Genomic DNA, 20,402 nt, shown 5'->3' with positions numbered 1-20,402 from the left:
CAACTCTACACCTCTGACCTTTCTGTATGTTTGAAGACCATGTGAGGGGGTTTTTAATATTCAAATGCTTACTGTAATCGGAAAAGCGATTCGTGTTTGTACTCCGTAATGGTTGAGAATAGTAGAGAAGAATGCGGTTTGGGACACAGCCCTACAAAAGCAACTGCTTCCTATCATGTGTTATAACATCCGCCTTGATCCATTAAGCTAGTGATGGAGACGTCTACCGTTCTGCGTGATCTCGGCGTAGCGAGCACAGTGCGTCGCTGAGACTCATATTGGACGCCTGCTCTTAGCACCGTTCACTTATGATCAGATCCAGGATGCATGTTGATGCCAAGGTGTTTACTTTCAAACAGAGAAACTAAAAAGCTCAGAGTAAATATGGAGCAGCTGTAACTGGATGTGCATGTGCAAGTTCAATTACTCGTCACTGACGGTGTGTTTTTATCATTTTAGTAATAATATTGTTTCATGTATAGTCTAGTCTTTGTGCTCTTCTGTTGACTGTTATTTAAAAAATGAGGTGTGGAAATCCATTGACTGCTCAGAGAATTTTTATTATCATCATCATTATTATTATTATTATTATTATTATTATTATTTTTAAAAATGCACATGTTTACTCCCACATTTTAACTAATAAGATTTCCACTCTAAAAAAAAAAAAAAAAAAAAAAAAAAAAAGTAACTTGTAGAAGTAACTGTATGCATTCCAGCCCTGAGCTGTGTTCCCACAGACAGCTGATTTCCCATCTGATCCAGATTTACAAAAGGTGTGTAAGCGTGGTAAGATTGTGCTTTTAATTTTTCTTATAAATATTTTGTAGATCTTCAGTTCAAACACTGGCGCTGACTTCGACTTGGACAGTTTGGCAACTGTAAGTCTGACTGTGTGTGTGTGTGTGTGTGTGTGTGTGTGTACCTTGTGATTTCCTTAATGTTAGTCTTTGCTTGATGGAAGTGTGTGTCTTTTGATTATTTGGGGGTTGGTTCCTATAGAATTTGGGTTTAAGTGTATTATTTGTATTTGAATGTGAATGTTTTAATGAAGAAATATAATTAATCACTGCAAAAAAAATCACCTGGAAGAAAACTATCCTGCACCCAAAAAATCAATGGTACATGGTGGCAGTTTCTTTTTCACTGAGGATCTGGCAACCCTGCTGTTTTAAACTGACCGAGCTCAGACACCAGTTAGACTGGGGGGTGTCTTTCAAAATGAAAGCGGCACACCATCAGATGCACTGTAAACTCTTAACTCGTCTGTCCTGAAGACTTCTGAGGGACTTTGCAAAGCGCCGTTAGAAAGCACTTGCAACTGAGACTCTTTATATATCATTTATAAAGTACAAAATGTAAAAGTAAAAAAAAATTAGTTTTATCGTTGAGTTGAAGTTGTGTTGCATGTTTCAGTAGTTTGGAAATATGACCCCTGCCTTTTTAACACTCTCCCTTTTTACAGTAAGGTATCAGTTGCTGAAATTAAACATGACCTGATGTCATTACAGATTCAGGAGTTGCTGTCAGAACCTGTCAGAGACACCGAGTGTAGTGACAACATTAAACCAGGTATGCTCCTTTAAAACTAGTGTTGTATGCTGCTGTGCTGCCTGAAATGTCCCAGGCCCTAACCCTTCTCTGTTATTTGTTTATTCGTTTCATTTTAAATGTGTTTGTTTATTTATTTATGTATCTTGTTTGCCTTGGGAATCTTTGATCTATCTCTGCTTGAGTTATAGAGAAAACCGAACTATTTTATACATCAGATATAACCAGCGCTGGTTCAGATGCGTCACATCCGTTACGCAAAAAAACCCATCACGTTCAGGTGTTCCCATAGTTATTCCCAAAAATCTTTGTGTCTCATTCCCGTTATACATGCGAAGCTTTCTGTGATGGTTTAAAAGGAGGAGGAAAAAAAAGTAGCTTGTAGAAAATGTCTCCCACAGTGGTTTGATGTCACATCCATAACCCTGATCAGTTTCCTGTGTATCTGAAATGTATGATTCAGTACATGAGCTTTTAAAGGTTCGTCTGCGTCATCCTCAAACGGTTCAATAGCATCATCCGCTACCTGACTCGCCGATCCTAAGCTTGACTCTGCTGCGTCGCTGTGAGTGCAGATATCTCATCCATTACTCCGGAATTGCCCCACCTGCTGTTTTGTGTTATAGCAGTCATTTTCCCTCGGTTGGAGCAGTTGTTTTCAAGTCTATTCTTCATCATCATCATCATCACCACCCAGTAGTCTTCCAATAAAATAAGTGTTACTGCACGTGTAGGCTGGAAACGTAGTTCAGATCCCATTTATATGAAATCGTGTCCATCAGCAGTGTTTTGTTTTAACGCTGTCCTTTTTTTTTTTTTTTTTCAAGTAACTTCTGTTTCAGTGTTTATGGTTCAGCTTGTCATCATGTTTTCTGCTGCTGTTTCAGGAAAGCAGCTGGTTCAGTACACAGCTCAGCCAGTGGTGGTGACCGACCCCATGAGCACCGAGAACACGGGCGCGGATCTGCCCAGTCTGCTCGAGCTGGACGGAGACTCTTATTTTAGCCCAGACCCTGCTGATGATCCTACCATCTCGCTCCTGACCACTGACTTCCAAACTACAATGTCTGGAGATCCCAAGCTATAGTAGAAAAAAAAAAAACAGCTTATTAAAAGGAATTTGTGTGTGTGTTTGGGGGTTTTTAATTTTTAATTTTTTTTCTGTCGTCTTTATCAATGTTAAAATTACCATTTTTCTTTCCTGGCCTGTCTGCTCCTTTAAAATCATAATCCCCTGACAGCAACAGCACAGATTCAGCATGTCTGTATTGGTCATAAAATCAGTGCGCCGCGCTCTCGTTTCATTATGTACCTCCGCAGCAGGCGAGGCATTCAAGCCCTAATCTGGAATCCCCCAGAGAAGCTCAGCTCTGTCATGACAGGGGCCGAGCATACTAACCGAGGAGATGCATTTATACGGACTGACTCATTCATTTCTAGCAATCAGTTCAGGTCCGTAGAATATGAATGAATTGTGTACTAGAAATGTATTGATAACACACAGAACTATATTGTAGTTATATGTAAAGAAAAAGCATCTTATACGTACACGAGTGCTTTGCTTGGTCAGATCTTTCCACACATTCGCCAGCAGCAGTGGGTCCTGAGTGGGGCTTTAACTAACCTGTATAACAGAACATATATTCTACAGATAATCTCAGATCAAGTAGTGTGTGTGTGCGTGTGCGTGTGTGTGTGTGTGTGTGTGTGTGTCTTCATTGAGCATGCAGAGTGTGTTTATTTTTATTGGATTTGGTTGAGACTGTTTATTCCTCAGAGCACGAATGAGACGAGTGTAAATAAGGGCGGAGGTGAGGGAGAAGAAAGCGAGCTCAAATTTCTCACCATTGGAAAGTCTACTGTTTTTATAGCTGAAATTGCAGCTTTGTTCATGGGTCATGACCTCAGGCTCAAGTGTCTACTTTGTTTATTTTCAGTTTATAAAGATGTGCAATGTTGTAGCACATAGGCTTTTCTGGTTCTTTGTTTTGTTTTTTAGCCACTGATGCACAAGTTCAGTCTAACCAGAGGATTAATGCAGCAATGTCACTGTGTGATTTTTATATATATATTCAAAATATATAAATACTCAAAATATATAAATACAGGTCCAAGACTACATGTTAGAGCTCAGTGAAGAGTTCGCGTTAATAGACGGATAGTTGGTCGAGTCCCACATCATTACCTGCTAGCTTCAAATTCAGAGTGTGTAAAGTGCATAATTTTATTACGTGTCTTTAAAAAAAAAAAATTTCTTTAAAGGAATATAACATTTTACATTTGTGCTATGATAACACAGCTACAGGACATCAGTAACTGTGGTTTAGGTTGAGCATACATGTTTAAGCTGATTATATACATTAACGTGAATGTAGTTAATTATTGATGTGTTGTTAATTACTGGCTGGGCTTCTTCTTCTAATAGCAGTACTCTAACCACGACTCTGATATAACAAGACAATTCTACACGATCGAAGTAAGTCAGGATCGGAAACGTGTTTTTTTTTTTTTTTTTTTTTTTGTGGTGGGAGGGGGGTTCGTATACATCGCCCCCTGGTGGCTCTGATCGGTCCATCATTGCTCTCTGCTTTTCAAAAATGTGGTGTGAAGCCAACAGGTATATATAATATTATATTATTGCTCATACAATAGTACAATCGTCTGGCTCAATTTAGTTATTAGATATCTATAATAGAGACACGGCTAAATTATTTTCTTACGCATGTGAACAATACTTTGTGTAAGTTTCCAATAAAAATGTTTTGAAAGTATCTTGGTTGGCTCTGAAGTGTGAGAACGCAGTCACGTGGTGTAGGACGACGCTGGTTTACGTTATTGAATGTGGGAACCTCGGAAGTTAAATAATACAGAAAAAGGAAGAAAAAAAACTTAAGCGCGATCACAAGAACTTTCTGACGTAAAGCTTTCGCTACAGGTGTGATGATGAACCTGAACAACGCCGTACCACGATAAAGAAATGTAAAATTGCATGTAGTGTTAAGATTATTCTGTACTGGATTGTGGAAATGTTTGCTTTAAAGGTTTGTCATCTGCATCAGTGTTTAGAGCAAAACATCAGAGTTTCTTTTTCCAAGAAATTAAGTGCTACAGAAAATGTAATCTGTTCTCATAGAAACAAATTAAGTAATAGATCAATAAAATCAGTGAAGCTGCAAAGACAAACAAATGGCATCAAATTCCGCTGAAAAACGTCTTTATGAACCTGTATAACGATGTGCTGATGCTCTCACCTAATATTGATGGTTTCTTTTCTTTTTTTTAACCTTCTGTTTCTTTGCCTCTGCCATAGACAGTACTGTATACCTCCAGAGGAATACCACATCACCACATCACATCTTCAGCTCATATTAAAACGACTTTCCATAACCAGAGATGTGATACTTGCACTGCACGGTGTTAACGTGTTCATTTAATTTGAGCTTATCTGAAAGTGTGAGGTGGAAATGAATGGATTCTCATATGGTTTTTCCTCCCGTGCCTCATTTATCTATGGCCATTAAAAATGCTTGAGATTGACGTTCAAAATAGATGTTAAATTTTAATGTGATTTTCAAATGACATTTAGAAATGTACAATATATGACACTTGTAGAGAATATTGCTCGTGCAGCTAGGCATGGAAATACAGCGAGACGTGAGAAAAGAAGTTAGATTTGAAATGTATGCTTTTAACACATCCTGTTTAATGGGCAGACTTCCTCACCCCACTCCCCTCCCTCTCCCTTCCCCTCCCTCCATGATTAAATTCGTCCCTCTCCCTTTCTCATTAAAGAAATTTCATAATGTGGCCACTTAAAATTACAAACAGGTGCAATAAAATGTTCATTACAGTGTCATCGTAATGTTTAAATAGTTAAACATGTAATAAAATAAAAACTGAGGCGCATGAATCAAAGCTAAGGCTAGTGGTTGGGGTCGCTGTTCCTCTGCCAGGCCGACTGGTCCATACACTGAAATCTGTAGCGCAGAAACTTCACGCGCGGCTTCATGTGAAAGTCAGCAGGTATCTTCCAGTTCCACATTTTCTGCACCTTTCAGGAAGACGGAATCCAGTTATTTCAGCTGATATGCTTTATTTATGATCTTTTTTTCCCCACCCCTTAGTAATTTTGTCCACGAGATGCGAGAGAGCTGCACTGCCTAAAGAGACTGTTTATAAACAGAACTGGTGTAACCTCTACATCTTACCTCACTCTAATTTTGCCTCAAACAGCAGTGTGTCCAGCCGGGGCTTACTGTGTTTTCCCAGTCATGAAAATAATCCATCTTTAAGCTGATTAGTTGTGCATGTTTTTATAAGCCATACGTCTAATATTGAGTTTACTGTATACGACATTCTTGTTGGTTGTACACTAAAAAAAAACAAAAACGTAGTATCATGATAGGAAGCTTTGAGACCCACCTTCAGGACCCTGACCAGATGTGTGGTACTGTTCACCTGCTGAAACTGGACAGAACAAGCAAAACCAGCAAGAGAAAAGAGCTATTGAGCATCTGTTTATACATGTATTTAACCAGATTTGATCAATTATACACAAAAATAAGAAAAAATCATATGAAGAAGCTACAGGGGTTGGACCCGGGGGGCGGGGCTGAACGTTACAACTTGGAGGTGATGAAGGTAAATGATGGAGTATGTCTAAGTTATTCGAGAATAATGTACGTACGATCAACGCATTCAGAAGGGGAAATGTACGCTTTTGAACGGATATACGGTACATTTGTTCCCCCACTATACTGATGTTTACTTTTTTTTTTTGATAATAATTGAACATCTGCTAAAAATGAACTGTTTGCCTTTTTCATCATTTTGCACTAAACTTGTCTGTGAAAAACTGTACTCTTAATAACATCACTAATGCTTCTGTAGGGCCAAAGCCATTATATTTCAGCTCGGTTTATCTTCTAAATACAAGCTTTGAGGTTCTCCATGGCAGGGAGGGGAAAAGGGTTCACCCCAGGCAGGGCTTTTAGGCCTTTAATTGAATGATCTAATCAGTGAAATAAACGAGATACTGCTGAGATCAAACGATTATATCAAGTGAAAATATCTTAATTTGAATGTAATCAGATTTATCTAATATTTCCTATTAAAAGATTACAATAAAGCAAATATAAGATTATTAAACCAATCTCTTGACATTTGAACTCATTTCAAGCTAGAAATATTCTTGTTCTGTTGCCAGATCTTTTTTGCTTCTTTCTAGAAATTAATGGTTAAAATGACTAAAAATGATCTGACAATAGAACAATGATATTGTTAAGCCCTTGCAGTGGGCTTGCAGTAATCTGAAATCATATGAAATACTAGACAAATATGAATATATTCAAGATGTTTTCACTTGCACTTTTCTGTGGCAAATCTGAATTCGTTACTCCTGGAAATCCTTACATAGATTCATGCATTTAAAGAAGCGTGCATGCAGTGAAACCTTCAGTTCATGGTCCACCCACACTTACCAAACTGTATGGAAACAAACTCTCACCTAAAATGTCTAACTATCTTGTAGTTTTATATGGAATTTCCTTAAAGACTCCCTTATTAGATTAACTCCAGGTAACAAATTGTTATTAGAACATTTCAGAACATGTCGGACGCGTTTTTAGAAGGTTGCAGGAGCTGAAACGTTATTAAAAAAAATGTAATGATGAAAAAAACAAAACAACACTAGACAAAAATATAAACATTACAGGAATGCCAGTGTTCCTGCAGCTAAAAAATGTTGTGTACAATTGTACAATCAAAAACCCTGAAAGATTGAACTAAAAGTTTCTACAGCGACAACGTTCAGAGCATGTTCTGGTGTGAGGGCTCATGTGAGCACATGCTTTCTTCCGAAAAACACATGAAACCGCATCTTTTTTTTGAGCTGCTGCACATAAGCAACATGCATCCGGTCTAGGTGAGGACAAGTACTGTTCGGCTGTGAACTTCCACTAGGCTTACCAGCTGCTTGTGTCTGTTCAGTAGCACCAGGTTGGCCTGTGGATGAGAGAAAATTAGTATCATAACCGATTGTCTTTTATAATGAATTAAATAAATGCTCAATATAGCATTTTATGATGTTTTCTGAGCTACAATCCTTTCTTTAACTACTTCAAAAAAAACTTGAATGGACACTAAACTTACTTAGACCCCTGAGAGTCCCTTGAGGTTCAGCTACAGCTGGAAAACAAATCACAAATTTAAAAGACTGTAATGTTTAAAGATAATGAGTCTTTATTGATCACATATCCACTACAGCAAATTATTTTCTTCACATATCCCAACATGTTAGGGTCAGAGTGCAGGGTCAGCCATGATACAGCACCCCCTAGAGCAGAGAGGGTTAAGGGCCTTGCTCAAGGGCCCAACAGTGGCAGCTTCGTGGTGCTGGGGTTTGAACCGCCGACCTTCCAATCAGAAACCCAGAGTCTTAACCACCAAGCCACCATTGCACCACCATTGCACCACCACTGTCCCAAAACTACCCCACCACTGCCCCACCACTGCACATTTATCCATGCTGTGTTCAAACAGTGTCTTACAGACCAACCTGTTCCTGTAGCATCTGTCTGTGAGGAGACTCCAACTGGATCCCCTGTGACTGAATAGAGTGTTATTACCTCTTAACTGTGTACAACCATGAATGACCTAAACGTCATTGATACTCGTATGGTGTTTACTTTTGAACTTCACTTACCTATGAGCTCTGTCTGAATCATGCTACTGTGTGTCTGTGAGGCATCTAAAAAAAAAAAAAGAAGGGGTTTTGATAACACCTTTATCCATTGTAAGAAGATTCTTACTGTCACCTTATTAGATGTCATTACGACGTTTGAAAAAGTCAGTGGAATATTGTTCAGTGTATGGAGCTAACTCACCTGTAAATCCAGCCCTAGTATCAACCATAGAATCTGCATTTGAGAAGGACAATCTAATTATGAAATAGCTGCATATGTGGGTGAATAGATCCATCAGTCAGCCTGCTGAAACTACAGCGATTACCTGTATGATTTGAGATTCCTTCAGTCACACCAGTGCTTTCATAGCCTGTGTGAGATTACTTTTATTAGTTATTGGAATGACTTTGTCATGCTTTGTGGCAGTAAACAACACATAAATTGTATCTGTTATGTATTTAACAGTGATCCTGTCACCCCAGTATATGACAGGGATTATTATCGGCTAAAATTGAACTTGTTTTTATTAGGCACCACCGTTATTTTCAAACTCAAGGATTACCTGAGTTTTAAGGATTATTTCATGACCTGGACAATAAAAGCAACAATAAATCCAATCTTTGTGCGATTAATTCTCTTTGAATAATGCTGACCAGCTCCTCTCGGCTTTCTGTCTCTACAGCTACATCTTTAACCATTTTCTGAAACTATACTTCAGTACACGAGATTATATAAATGTGGCTCATCTTTTGTTCAGGATTGACCAAGAAACTGCCCGAAGAATCTTAAATCCTAAGACCATGCAATGTCAGAGAGCAGTTCAGAACTGGGACGGAAACAATAAGCAAGAACAAATACCTATGAGCCCTTACACATGATTATTAGATCATGCCCAGTCATAAACCACGAAGCATGAAGTGAATGGTTTAAAAGCATATCAGTGAACATTACAGACCAAAAGCTTGGAACTACAACATTTTTTGAACAAATAGACATAACCCTTTAGATTTTCTTTCATGAGAAACAGAAAACAATATGCTTATCAACATACAACAGAAGGGCTTTTAAAGTCTACAGTATGCTTGTACAATATTATCGTCCCTACACGATATTACATTACCATGATTGTATGTCTATATCCAATCCAGTGATGTTTATCACTGATTATTATTATATTACCAGACCTCACGAGCCATTATGTTGTTGATACGTGTTGATATTTCTGTAAAGCTGCTTTGAGACAATGTCTATTGTAAAAAGCGCTATACAAATAAAATTGAATTGAATTGAATTATGTATTTTGTGCCAGAGCACTGCAAAAACATCAGCGTGTTATCGGTCAAAAATACACCCACAAGAGCAGGCTTTTTCTCTCCACAGTACAATGAGAGATGCCAGTCAACATAGGAATCTGAAATCTGAGCAGGTGATACAGACACTTCCTAGAAGCCCCGCCCCCTTCGCCCATCTCATGTGCTCTCACTTACTTTCATGGTAAACGGTGTATGTTTTGAGTTTATTAATGTGTACATAATGTAAAATTACTGTATTTATTTATGGATGCCGCCAAAAAAAAAAAAAAAAGTCAAAACGACTCTTTCAGTTTTGCGCCAGAAGAGTTGCTAGGGTTCTCGACTACATGGCTGATGATATTACTAAATTACCCTGCTCTACGCGCCTTAAAACTTAAATGCTGGAAATGATTTTCTTTCTTTTTTTAAGGCCCTGGACAGTTCATCACTTATTGTGATATTTTAAAATGGAAAATCGCAATCAGGGAAAATATCACTCAAGCTTACTGGGGTGACCGGCCACTTTCCACAGTTACACCTCATGTCGTTAAACATTTGGCCTGTAGTGCATGTGAGGAAATGTCTAGTCAGCAAATACAAACCTAATGTATCTGCTGGTCTAGACGTGTAGATGGAATCACCCATGACTGAAACATAATAGCAGATAGTATCAATATCAAATGTGTGCTTCATTAGTTCTGCTTATACTTTGGCATTAGTTTGCATCCCATATGCAGAATCCTTAGCTTACTTGTTATGTCGATTTGTCTGTGTCCATTGGTCACTGGTTCGCCTTCTAAACCTGCTAAACCATAACGCGACAATTTAATGCATACGAAACTAAATAATTTCCTTAAGTCTTGAATACTTCTGATATAGCCTATGCTTAGTGTTTCTTAGATGAAATGTATAATACCTGTCATGTCCGCTTGCGTTCCCACACCTGCAGCACGTGATGTAACTGCGGCTTCCGCTTTGAGAGGAAAAAGTGTTCAAACTTCAAATTGTGAATGGTCTTTAGTGATACTGTAACTTCTAGAGGTAGCACGCACTGTACAGCAATCTATGGGTCAAGGGATAAACTATGCCGACTCTTTAACCTCAGCAATATTTAGCAGACTTACAGGGGATTTTGGTGACGGGGATAATGGTGGGGTCCTTAACATCCAGGGTTTCTGCTGAAAAATCAGTGGAAAAATCTGATCTGAGATCTCCAGCTATTACTCAGAATCTTATTACAGATTTAAGCCTTAGCTAAGACTCTTTGGTATATAAATGATGAAAGAGGGGCACATTTATACAGGTGGGTTACTGAAAGAGTGCTATGGAGAAAGGTGACCGTCAATATTGTTGTTTCCTCTGCTGTGTGAACTCACCTGTGTGTGTGTGTGTGATGAGTCCATGGTGTTCACCTGCTGAGATGTGAGATATGCCAATTAAACGGAAGGTTACACTTCTTTTTTTTTTTTTTTAATTTCATTTCAAATGTTTTGCTATTGAAATATTTTATTTAGTGTTATGGAGCTTCAGGCTGTTTAACCCCTGATTTATTTTCTATGTAATATACTGTGTATGTAACTCTCTATTACATTATTAAATAAGTGCAAATAAAAATTCATCATGCGGGCACAGAGAAAATCGTTCCGATGTGTGTTCTGTAGCATTACAAATGCAGTACATTTTAGAAATTTCTTTTCACAAAATATGTCAACATCTCTCTGTGATGATATTATATTATGCTTTTGGAGATTAAATTATGCCTTTGGTTGTCTTTAAATTTGTGACTTTTTGGTCTGAAGTGCTTTTTTTTAAGTTACATACTTGTGTAAAGGTGGGTGTCGGTCCCAGAAGGATCACCTGTACAAACGCATTACAACAGACCTGGCTTTGTACTTTCTCTCTTTTCCAAACATTCATTATGGATTTGCTGATATGATTTTTGTTGATACCTTTGTGCAGGTCTGTAACCGGTCTGAGACGGCCATTGCCTGTCGGACATGAGAGAATGACAAAAATTCTTTTTAAACAATTATTTTGCTCAGTGACTTTACACTATTAAATATTTAACTTCAGTTAATCCAACACTACTGCGATGGATTGGCACTCTGTCCAGGGTGTACCCCTGGCACTCTGTCCAGCTCCCTGGGATAGGCTCCAGGTTCCCTGTGACCCAGTAGGATAAGTGCTATAGAAAATGGATGGATGGATGGATGGAATCCAACACTAGATCTTGCTAGGATTATAGCTTACCATTTATACTGGGTGAATCAGCACCATTGTTTTCAGCACCCTCTGAGGAGCAGACACAGTAGAATTAGCTATGTCAAACCTAATCATTATGTCAAACATGATCACTATGGCTTAGTCATTAAAGATAGGCTCTTAATGTGATATGACTTCAAAGGCTGTACCATCCCAAACGCCCAGATTTTTTTTGTTTCTTTGTTTTATTGCACCTTCCTATAGCCCTAAACAAAAACATTTTGGATTGTTGCTGTTCATTTGGTGTTGAGAATTAGCATATCTCAGCCACATTGGCTGTTTTAAGGATATACCTGTCACATCTCCAGGAACGTTGTACTGAGCACCATTGTCAGAGGTCACTGAAAACATCATAATAATCATATTATGAAACTGACCACAGGCAACATGCTATACATAGATTTAGTCTTGTTTTAGTATATTTTGTATATAGCTGAACAATATGTTTACCACTGGCAGAAGCAACTAGCCCGTTTCCTGCAGACTGAGGAGCTGAATGTATTTGGGTGTAAGAATGGAAGATTTAATTATGCATAATTACAACGTATGAATATTTTGAACATCCTGGGTCCAGTTTCCCAAAGGCATTGTAAGGTTAAGATCATCTTAACTAGTAGAGAGGTGAGTTCAGTGTGATGCTCACTGTACCGTTTAACAATGATCTTTGTGATGCTTTTGGGAAAATGAAGCTCAGAACATTATACAAACATGACAAGTTGATGATGTGTTTGTGTCATCCTTACAAGCCCGTGGACTTATTATTATCTTATTATGATTCTCAATATAACACGCCTAACATATCATTTTAGTTTTTAGGGAAAGCCATGAGAGAGATTGAGAGAAGAAATAATAGTGACAGAGAACATATATGGCATCAGAAAAAGCCAATACCTGGTCGAGCTGAACTGATAATGGCTGGCAGTCCAGGATCTAGTCCAGCTCCTGCAAGAGAACTACCAGTGAGAAACAAACCAACCCAAATCTGATTCACACCACTTTCCTTAGGAAAGAATAACAGCTAACCTGCCAGATTGTTTTGGTGTGCACACAGGGACACTTACCTGTTGTCTCTACCTGAAAAGGAAGTCCGATGTGATCTGCTGAAATAGCATCATTGATTAGACATGTGAGCATACCATCTGAGGGAGCTTCGGTGTGGTCTGAAGGCATACCTATAGTGTCGGTGTAGGGATCCGGAGCAAAGCTATCCCCAATGCCACCTGCACAGAGACACCATGAGTGGTTTCAGGGAGCGGAGGTACAAATGTCATTACATGCAGCTCTCAGTAGGAGCAAAAGCGATGCTCACCCATTAAACCAATAAGGAAGTCATGGCGGGAATGGTCTATAATACCTGCACAGTTAATAGACACAAAGCACATAGTTAGAATCTGAAAGATCTCTTGTTGGTGAAATTCATGCTGTTACACAAAATCAGTGAGAAATCCAGTGTCTCTAGCTCAAATGTTACAATCTGCATTCTGCTAGAATACGCCACAGAGGTTATCCATTCAAGAAGTTCAAGAGGACTCGCATACATTTGTACAGCAACAATACCTGCGCTGCGTAGCAGCTGGACCGAAGTCCTCAACCATTTACATACCTGTAAATTCCAGATTGGAACCAAATGAGTCAAAACCACCTGGGAAATAAAACTTGTTACTTTGAGCTTGTCCCGAATTTTTCTCCAATCTGATATAACTGCAAACACGACTATACTACCATAACCGAGAAAACATTAACCGTTACATTCTGGAAGAACGTTTGAACAGGTTGAACGCATACCTGTCGAGTCTATTTGAGTCGTGCCCTCCATGAAGTTATTCATGCCTGTGTAAGAACCATCCAATGAGAAAGTCACTCACAATTTAATCATGATTAGTCCATTATCACACAAAAAAAAATGTTTCATGAAAACAATCTTGTAAGAAGATCATTAGATGATGAATGTTCTGAACATAGATGACAAAACTGGAAATCAAATGTTTAAATAAATCAGTTCTGTAAAATGAAAGGAAAAAAAGTTCTGTAAAATCTTTAAGATCAGTAATTCCCACCTGGGTGTCCTGTCTCTTGTCCATTGATGAGTTGTTTGTGTCCATTACCTGTGGTAGTAAATCTTAATCACAACTGGTGATTTGTTCTTGTGGCCAAGTTTTTATTTTTTTATTTATTTATTTATTTATTTATTTATTTAAAATAAAACCAGAATTATTATACATAATACAGACATTATACCAAACTTCATACTCACCATTGGCCTCAGTCTCTGGTGTCTCTATTACAGACTCTGAGCCTGCATACATAAATAACAGGTTTTAATCGTAAAGTTAAATATCAGTGTAAAATTGTAGAAAAACTGGTCTTTGATTCGGTGCCATTTTCGCACAGCGTGACCTTACCTGGAGCTTCAATTTGTGATCCAATCTGAAGTGTCAGGCTTTCACCTAAAGCAAGAGAACTGCTTTACAGGATTGTTCTTACTATCAGCTTGCTGTAGTAGAGCAAAAAAGTCAAATGGCAAGAACTAATGCAATGCAATTTTGGGATCAATATTCTACATACCATTGTCTCCATATTCATGTGTAGGTAAATCTGTAGTTGCTGCTTCTGACCACACACACACACACACACACACACACATTCAGAAAGAAATCTTAAAGGATGGCCTCTAGGACTGCAGTGAGGAAGGAGAATGATGTGAGCATGGTTCATCATACCCTCCGTTTGCGACTGGACTTCAGAGGAAACGAAAGCTGAACCACTCATCTGTTCTGATGTAATCAGACTTGACACATGGCTTGAAGACACTTGGCCTGATGACACATGGCTCAGTGATACTTGGCTTGGTGACCCTAATGAACAACAGAGATATGCTAATATCTCATATTAGGTACAACAAAACCTGGACAAATCAATCTACTATAATAATTTTTACATGCAACACACAATTAGATAAATACCATGAGAAACAGTGTCTGAGTAAGCAGTATCAGCTGCACCTGCAAAACATAAAACTCAGTGGAGTCTGTAGCGGGGCTTTATTAAGATGTAAAACAAAATTCTTAATAAAATTTGTAATAATTCTTAATAAAAAAAATGTCATTACCAGGGACCTTTGACCCTGAGCTCCCGTGACCAGCCACACTTAAAACAGCACCTAAAATAACAGTCTTACTCAGTGACACATTACAAAATACAACTACCGTTTTCAGTCTCACCTCCAAGAGTCTATAAGAATGGATCACCTTTCCCAGTTTTGCGTACTTAATACTAAAGTGATTGTGTCTTTACAAAAATATAATAAGCATTTCATCTATGTCTCTACTTCCAAAAAAAAGCAAGCCAATTCCCGTCAATGTCCATTCATTACCAGGCATAGCAAGAAATGGAAAACTAATCTCCGACTTATTAAGAGCCCACCCCTCCCCCAAAATGTTCGAACTAAACGAATTCTTTAATTAACTTCGCATTTCACGTTTCTCTCATGTTTTATACCACTCTGAAGGACATCTGAGACAAACTCCAGCACATACATATGGTTATTTTGTTTACTCTTCAGATGATGACCATGTGTGTGATAGCTCGAGTTAACTACCTGTAGAAAATGTTACTGATGTGTGGACACCACTTTGCCCAGAGGGACTTCAGATAAGGTGAGTTCACTATTTGGTTCAGTTTAGGAAGCTTACCAAATCAACGTCAGAGTGCGTTACCTTGAGAACTTGAGGGCAAGGCTTGGGAGTCTCTTCCGTTACTTCCTGTAACCACATAAGATATGTAAGGCCTGTTAACACGTATGTTTAACGACTGTTAGACATTTCCTTTTAGATGGTTAAATAAAACTAATAAAACATCAATCTGTGCCTGACATAAGATGACTTTCATTACCATCAGCACCAGCTGCTGCTGCTGAGGAGCCACTTGATGCTGTAATGCAACAAGACATGAACTGTTTGAATAGAATATGTATTTAAATATCAAACCTACAGATTTACAGATTTACACTAAAGTACATATCATAAGTACATATTATGAGATTATGAACAACTGTTAAATATCTAACACTTGATAAGGCTACAGAGTAGAACATGATCACTATAATTATAATATAGCCAAGGAGATTTAACTCCCCAGTGTACCTCTATTTAAACCTCATGTTTATTTCAGACAGGACTCCTCACCATAAATCCTCGTTTAGCTGTTTTACCAAAGAATTTCATTAGGCTGTCTTTGATTGGTTGAAATGTAACTTACAGATAAGGCTTGTCTGTGCAGCACCCGCTCCATTCACTTTGTGACCTAAGAAATAACAAGATGTAGTCTCTTACACTCCATTTCTCGGAATGCTAAAAGTACATTTTAAAAGACATGGGGTCACTGAGTTTCTATCAGACTCACTCAGGACCTTTTTGTCACTGAATACATGAGAAAATTGGGCTAATGGACTTGTTTCTTAGGTTAACGAATAGTGTTTACTCTCCTTACCATTTGGAGGTTCGCCCACCGGAGAAGTGCCAGGTAGAACAGTCACACCTTGAAGAGAACGAGTCCTTCATTGCAGGCAAGGTTACAGTCCACTGAAATACCTCTCAACCATATGTAACTCAAACCTTCCTTTGAGACAGATGTGTAAACCTCACCAGACTAATTTCAGTTTTCTGATGCATCAAGTAATATGCAGGCTTTCCTTTAGCTTTTGGCATAGTTGTCCACATACCTGAGCCCTAACCAGATTAAAGAATGATTGACTTTGCCCACTCGGCAGTAAAGGAAGCTTAAGCTGTGCCCACTGAGCTGCTTTTCACAGGTGAGGGGGTTTAGTGTTCTCCCAAATCCCAAAGAGATCTGTCCCCAAAGCTAAAAAGAGGATTAGCATCATCTTACCGGGGCCCTTGGGCACCATTGTGGCTTGCTGGGCTCCAGCTCCTGTTGAGAAAAAACCCAGAGAAACAAGAAACATATCCTTGAGGTTCCGCAAGATCAAATCTTGTTCGAGCAGTTGGTTTGGTTCTGGTCGGGTCAGTAAGCGCAGGACAATGCCACTCTGTCAGACTTACAAGACCTTGTGCATTTTATGTAAGGACAAAAAAGCAAACCTGCCTAATTATGTATTTTGAAGTGAATTATGAGTGTTTATATGTTGCTTATAACTGATTTTATGTTTATTATGCTTATTTTAGATATGATACTCAAAATGTCTCACTTTTACCAACACACAAAACTGCTTTTTTAAAATAGGTTTATATGTGAAATATCAATCCCTAACTTAAGTGTTCTTAGATTATTATGGTAACACTTTACTATGAGGTCCACAAATATGAAACATAGTAATAATTGACTAATGTTGTAATAATGATGAAATAAAACATGCACTGTTCCTAAGAGTACCAGGACATATTGAAGTGCATATACGAACAGCGTCTGAGTCCTAAGACTAGCCTTTAATAATGGTAATAGTTAAATAGTAATACCTTGTTAAGTCCTTTTACTAAATTAATACCATGACTTGCAGAATTAATTAAGATAATTTACATTATTAATATTATTAATTATCTTTATGTTCACTAGGACCCTGTCCAGGGTGTACCCCGCCTTGTGCCCGATGCTCCCTGGGATAGGCTCCAGGTTCCCCGTGACCCTGAAAAGGAGTAAGCGGTAGAAGATGGATGGATGGATGGATGGATGGATCTTTATGTTCACAATGTAGATGAACCCAAACTAGACTTTTTAAGTAACTTGGGACAGTTTGAAACCAGCACACCAACAAGTTGCTGATCAAAATCAACCCATTTCATTGGAGCAATGTTATAAAGGCACGTAAGGAAGCAAAATTCTCTACCACACTGCACACGGTAGGACTGCGACATGCATATCAGAGCAGTTCTTCAGGCCAACTTAGGGTTATGTGTCGAACTGGTTTTGTATTCATAATCTACCTTGAAATAGGGTTTATTTAGAAATATGTAGGAAAGCAAAAACTTGAAAAAACTCGGGTTAAACTACACTGTCTGCAAACACACACTTCCTGACATAAATTATTTATTAATACGTCATTATATTCATTAGCAGAATTAGTTAACTTGGTGTTAATACCTGACTATTAAAATTATTAATGGCTAGTCATGTGACTCAGATATGCATAATGTATATGCTTCATTATCTCCTGATGAGCGCATGCATCAATTCATCATCAAATATGCAATGGTTAAATATTAATATATCATGTATTTGTGGGCCTTATAGTAAAGTTGTACCGTTCTTTTTAGCTAGTCATCATTATTAGATTTCAACACGCAAAGGATATTATGGATACAAAGCCAAGGTGTAAGGTTGGCCTATTAAACCATGGGTGAAGTTTTTAATTTTGGTGGTAAGTTGCTAACTTGTCACCCACCCTTCATATGTTGACCTTTGGAGTCATCATCATCTGAAAAGAAAGGGGAGATGGATACAGTTTATAACAACTGTTCACAAGTCTTTCACTTCTCCGAAGATTTCTTCTTCAGTTTATGTTTTCTTCCTGATTCACTCTTTCGTCACATAACTTGTTTATTTAAAGTAGTAAAAAAAAAAAAGGTATCCTCTGTGATACCCGTGCTCGTCTCATAGCATTACAAACGTACACATTTTGTATGGTGTTGTTTAAATTCTTGTTAAAATATTTAGGATATATTTCTTTTTTTTTTTATCTTTATAAGGTAACGTGGATTAAAACCACATTTTAGGATGTTATATAAGTTCATCAGAGATGACTGTCTGCAGATGTCAGTCACAGTTTCATCCTTAATATTATTGCTATGTTTATTGTTGTAGCTACATCTGCACTAATTATCTTCACTTTATATAGACATACATGTGCGATTACAGGATTGTTTGTGACTTTATATAAATATTTTTTTCAGGATAAGCCAATTTCCCAATTTCCAAATTGTTTGTTTGCTGTACTGAGTGTGATGCTCATCACACCAAAAGTGTTTCATTTCCTACCCTCTTCTTCCTCCGAGAGCTCTTCCTCACCCTCCTCTGCTTCAAAATCATTTTCCTCTGGGTCTTTGTCTGGAGAGAGAGAGAGAGATTCATGGATGACAGATTAAATAATTCAATTTTCTTGCATGGGACCATGAGGATGGACATAGGAATGCCTATGAAGAACATTGTACACCATCATACCTTCAACAGGAGCAGCTGAAACTGCTGTTGCCAGAAAGACAAATGCTACTGAAGCAATGAAAAGATTTCTGTAAAAGTAAAACAGCTTATGTAGGATATAATGTTAAAAAAAAAAAAAAAAATCTGACACAACAAACAGAACATTCACAGGATTCACCATACCAAAAGCATCTCTGCATAGATATGTTTTGTTTTAAATTATGATCAAATATTCTTGCCTATCACATGTAATGTATATTATGAAAGCTTGCATGCTATTTCAATATGCACAGAGAGTAAAAATATATGTGTGAAATCAATATAACGAGAATTAATTAAGAGGCCAAACATCCTCGAGTCATATTTTGTTACTATATGTGACCGACTTTAAAACTGGATGTTTTTTTAAATATCAAAATTGCTTCAAAGCACATCAACCACAACAGACCAGATTCTGAATTTCATCCCAACAGCATGCAATATTTTATTCTGAGATTCATAGCTGTATGTTATACATAACCAGTAACCTTGCTAAACACTATAACACTCTGTTTGAGACATCATACATCATTACATATCGTTACCACTTGCCTATCTAGTATTTTTTATTGTTGTTGTTGCTGATTTGGTGCTAAGTTAGCATTAAGAGAAATACTTATCAATGTATTTAACACTGACTTACCGTGACAACATCTTTAGTACAGGTCTATGTGGGAAATTCAAGAACAGACATAGAGCAAGAAGCACACAGGTTTTTGACTTCCTTATGCTTCAGTGGGCACAAATATTTGTTTTATACCCTCCCATCCCCCATCTTGGTAAGGGGCAGGACTTTATTTGTAACCCCAGCCCTTATCAGTCAAGCTACTCCCACTATTTGTGCATGAATTATCCAACAGTAAAAAATATTTGATGACATTTGAGACAAACATTATATTTCCCCCACACAGGCCTGTGAATTATTTAACGTTTTGTACTACAGGGTAAAAAATGGGCAGATTAATGGAAGACTTCCTTGGCAGCAATTAGTTTTCTGAAAACTCCTAGCATGCACTCTATGTACAGTAACTCTAACATGGATGAGATCAGTTGGGGAGCGCTACCAGTCAAGGTAGCGCACAGCCAATCTTCAGATCACCTCTCTCTCTCTCTCTCTCTCTCTCTCTCTCACTCTCTCACTAGCTCCATCTCTCTCAGATCCTACTGAAACACTGTCATCGTGTAGTTGGAACAACTCTGGAAGTTGTACAATGAATGGATTGGAGAAAGTGCACCTGTTACTGTTAGGTGACCTTGTTAGCATGACCTTAAATTACTGATTGAAGACCTTAAATAGCTGATTATGCAATAGCTGCTTTCTGTTGTGCCCAATCCTAGACTTTTCCTGGACCCATCCTCTTTCTCATCATTTATGCTTGTACTGGGCAGCTGAGTATTCTTATATAAAGATGTTATACTGACT

The 20,402-nt window shown here is 38.0% G+C and overlaps 2 protein-coding genes across 3 annotated transcripts in view; one reads left to right on the top strand and one right to left on the bottom strand.

The window, feature by feature from the left end:
* Positions 1-4,322, top strand: part of hsf1 (heat shock transcription factor 1) — a 33,074-nt gene extending 28,752 nt beyond the window's left edge. For both annotated transcript variants that reach the window (XM_053612619.1, XM_053612618.1), the window contains 3 exons: positions 831-881; positions 1,512-1,572; positions 2,439-4,322. In XM_053612619.1, the coding sequence (XP_053468594.1) occupies positions 831-881; positions 1,512-1,572; positions 2,439-2,638 (312 nt within the window). In that variant the 3' untranslated portion in view covers positions 2,639-4,322. The remainder of the gene's footprint in view (positions 1-830; positions 882-1,511; positions 1,573-2,438) is intronic.
* A 951-nt stretch (positions 4,323-5,273) lies between these two features.
* si:ch211-80h18.1 (uncharacterized protein LOC555593 homolog) lies at positions 5,274-20,078 on the bottom strand. Its single transcript, XM_053612617.1, has 39 exons — positions 19,623-20,078; positions 18,962-19,029; positions 18,779-18,847; positions 18,186-18,218; positions 16,676-16,717; positions 16,277-16,324; positions 16,046-16,090; positions 15,680-15,718; positions 15,505-15,549; positions 14,898-14,948; positions 14,752-14,790; positions 14,509-14,643; positions 14,354-14,398; positions 14,191-14,235; positions 14,043-14,084; positions 13,846-13,893; positions 13,574-13,618; positions 13,392-13,430; positions 13,098-13,142; positions 12,850-13,008; positions 12,680-12,730; positions 12,239-12,280; positions 12,082-12,129; positions 11,777-11,818; positions 11,476-11,514; positions 11,348-11,383; positions 10,903-10,941; positions 10,651-10,704; positions 10,443-10,499; positions 10,278-10,331; positions 10,129-10,173; positions 8,560-8,604; positions 8,436-8,468; positions 8,255-8,299; positions 8,108-8,158; positions 7,702-7,737; positions 7,519-7,554; positions 5,974-6,018; positions 5,274-5,602 (listed from the first exon to the last, which is right to left on the bottom strand). The coding sequence occupies exons 1-39, from the start codon at positions 19,631-19,633 to the stop codon at positions 5,568-5,570; spliced, it is 1,926 nt and encodes a 641-aa protein (XP_053468592.1). The 5' UTR covers positions 19,634-20,078; the 3' UTR covers positions 5,274-5,567.
* Between the last annotated feature and the right edge of the window lie 324 nt (positions 20,079-20,402).

This window comes from Ictalurus furcatus, chromosome 24 (genome assembly GCF_023375685.1).
Source record: "Ictalurus furcatus strain D&B chromosome 24, Billie_1.0, whole genome shotgun sequence".
NCBI classification, from domain to species: Eukaryota; Metazoa; Chordata; class Actinopteri; order Siluriformes; family Ictaluridae; genus Ictalurus; species Ictalurus furcatus.
Note: the sequence above shows the minus strand (reverse complement) of the source record. Positions and strands in the feature narration are given on the sequence as shown.

Excerpts from the sequence above, each read along its gene's own strand:
- si:ch211-80h18.1 (XM_053612617.1), bottom strand. Across the intron at positions 10,332-10,442 it reads AACGCAAGCGGACATGACAG|CAGGTTTAGAAGGCGAACCA; the intron begins GTATTATACATT and ends GTTATGGTTTAG. Across the intron at positions 7,738-8,107 it reads GACAGATGCTACAGGAACAG|CTGTAGCTGAACCTCAAGGG; the intron begins GTTGGTCTGTAA and ends TTTGTTTTCCAG.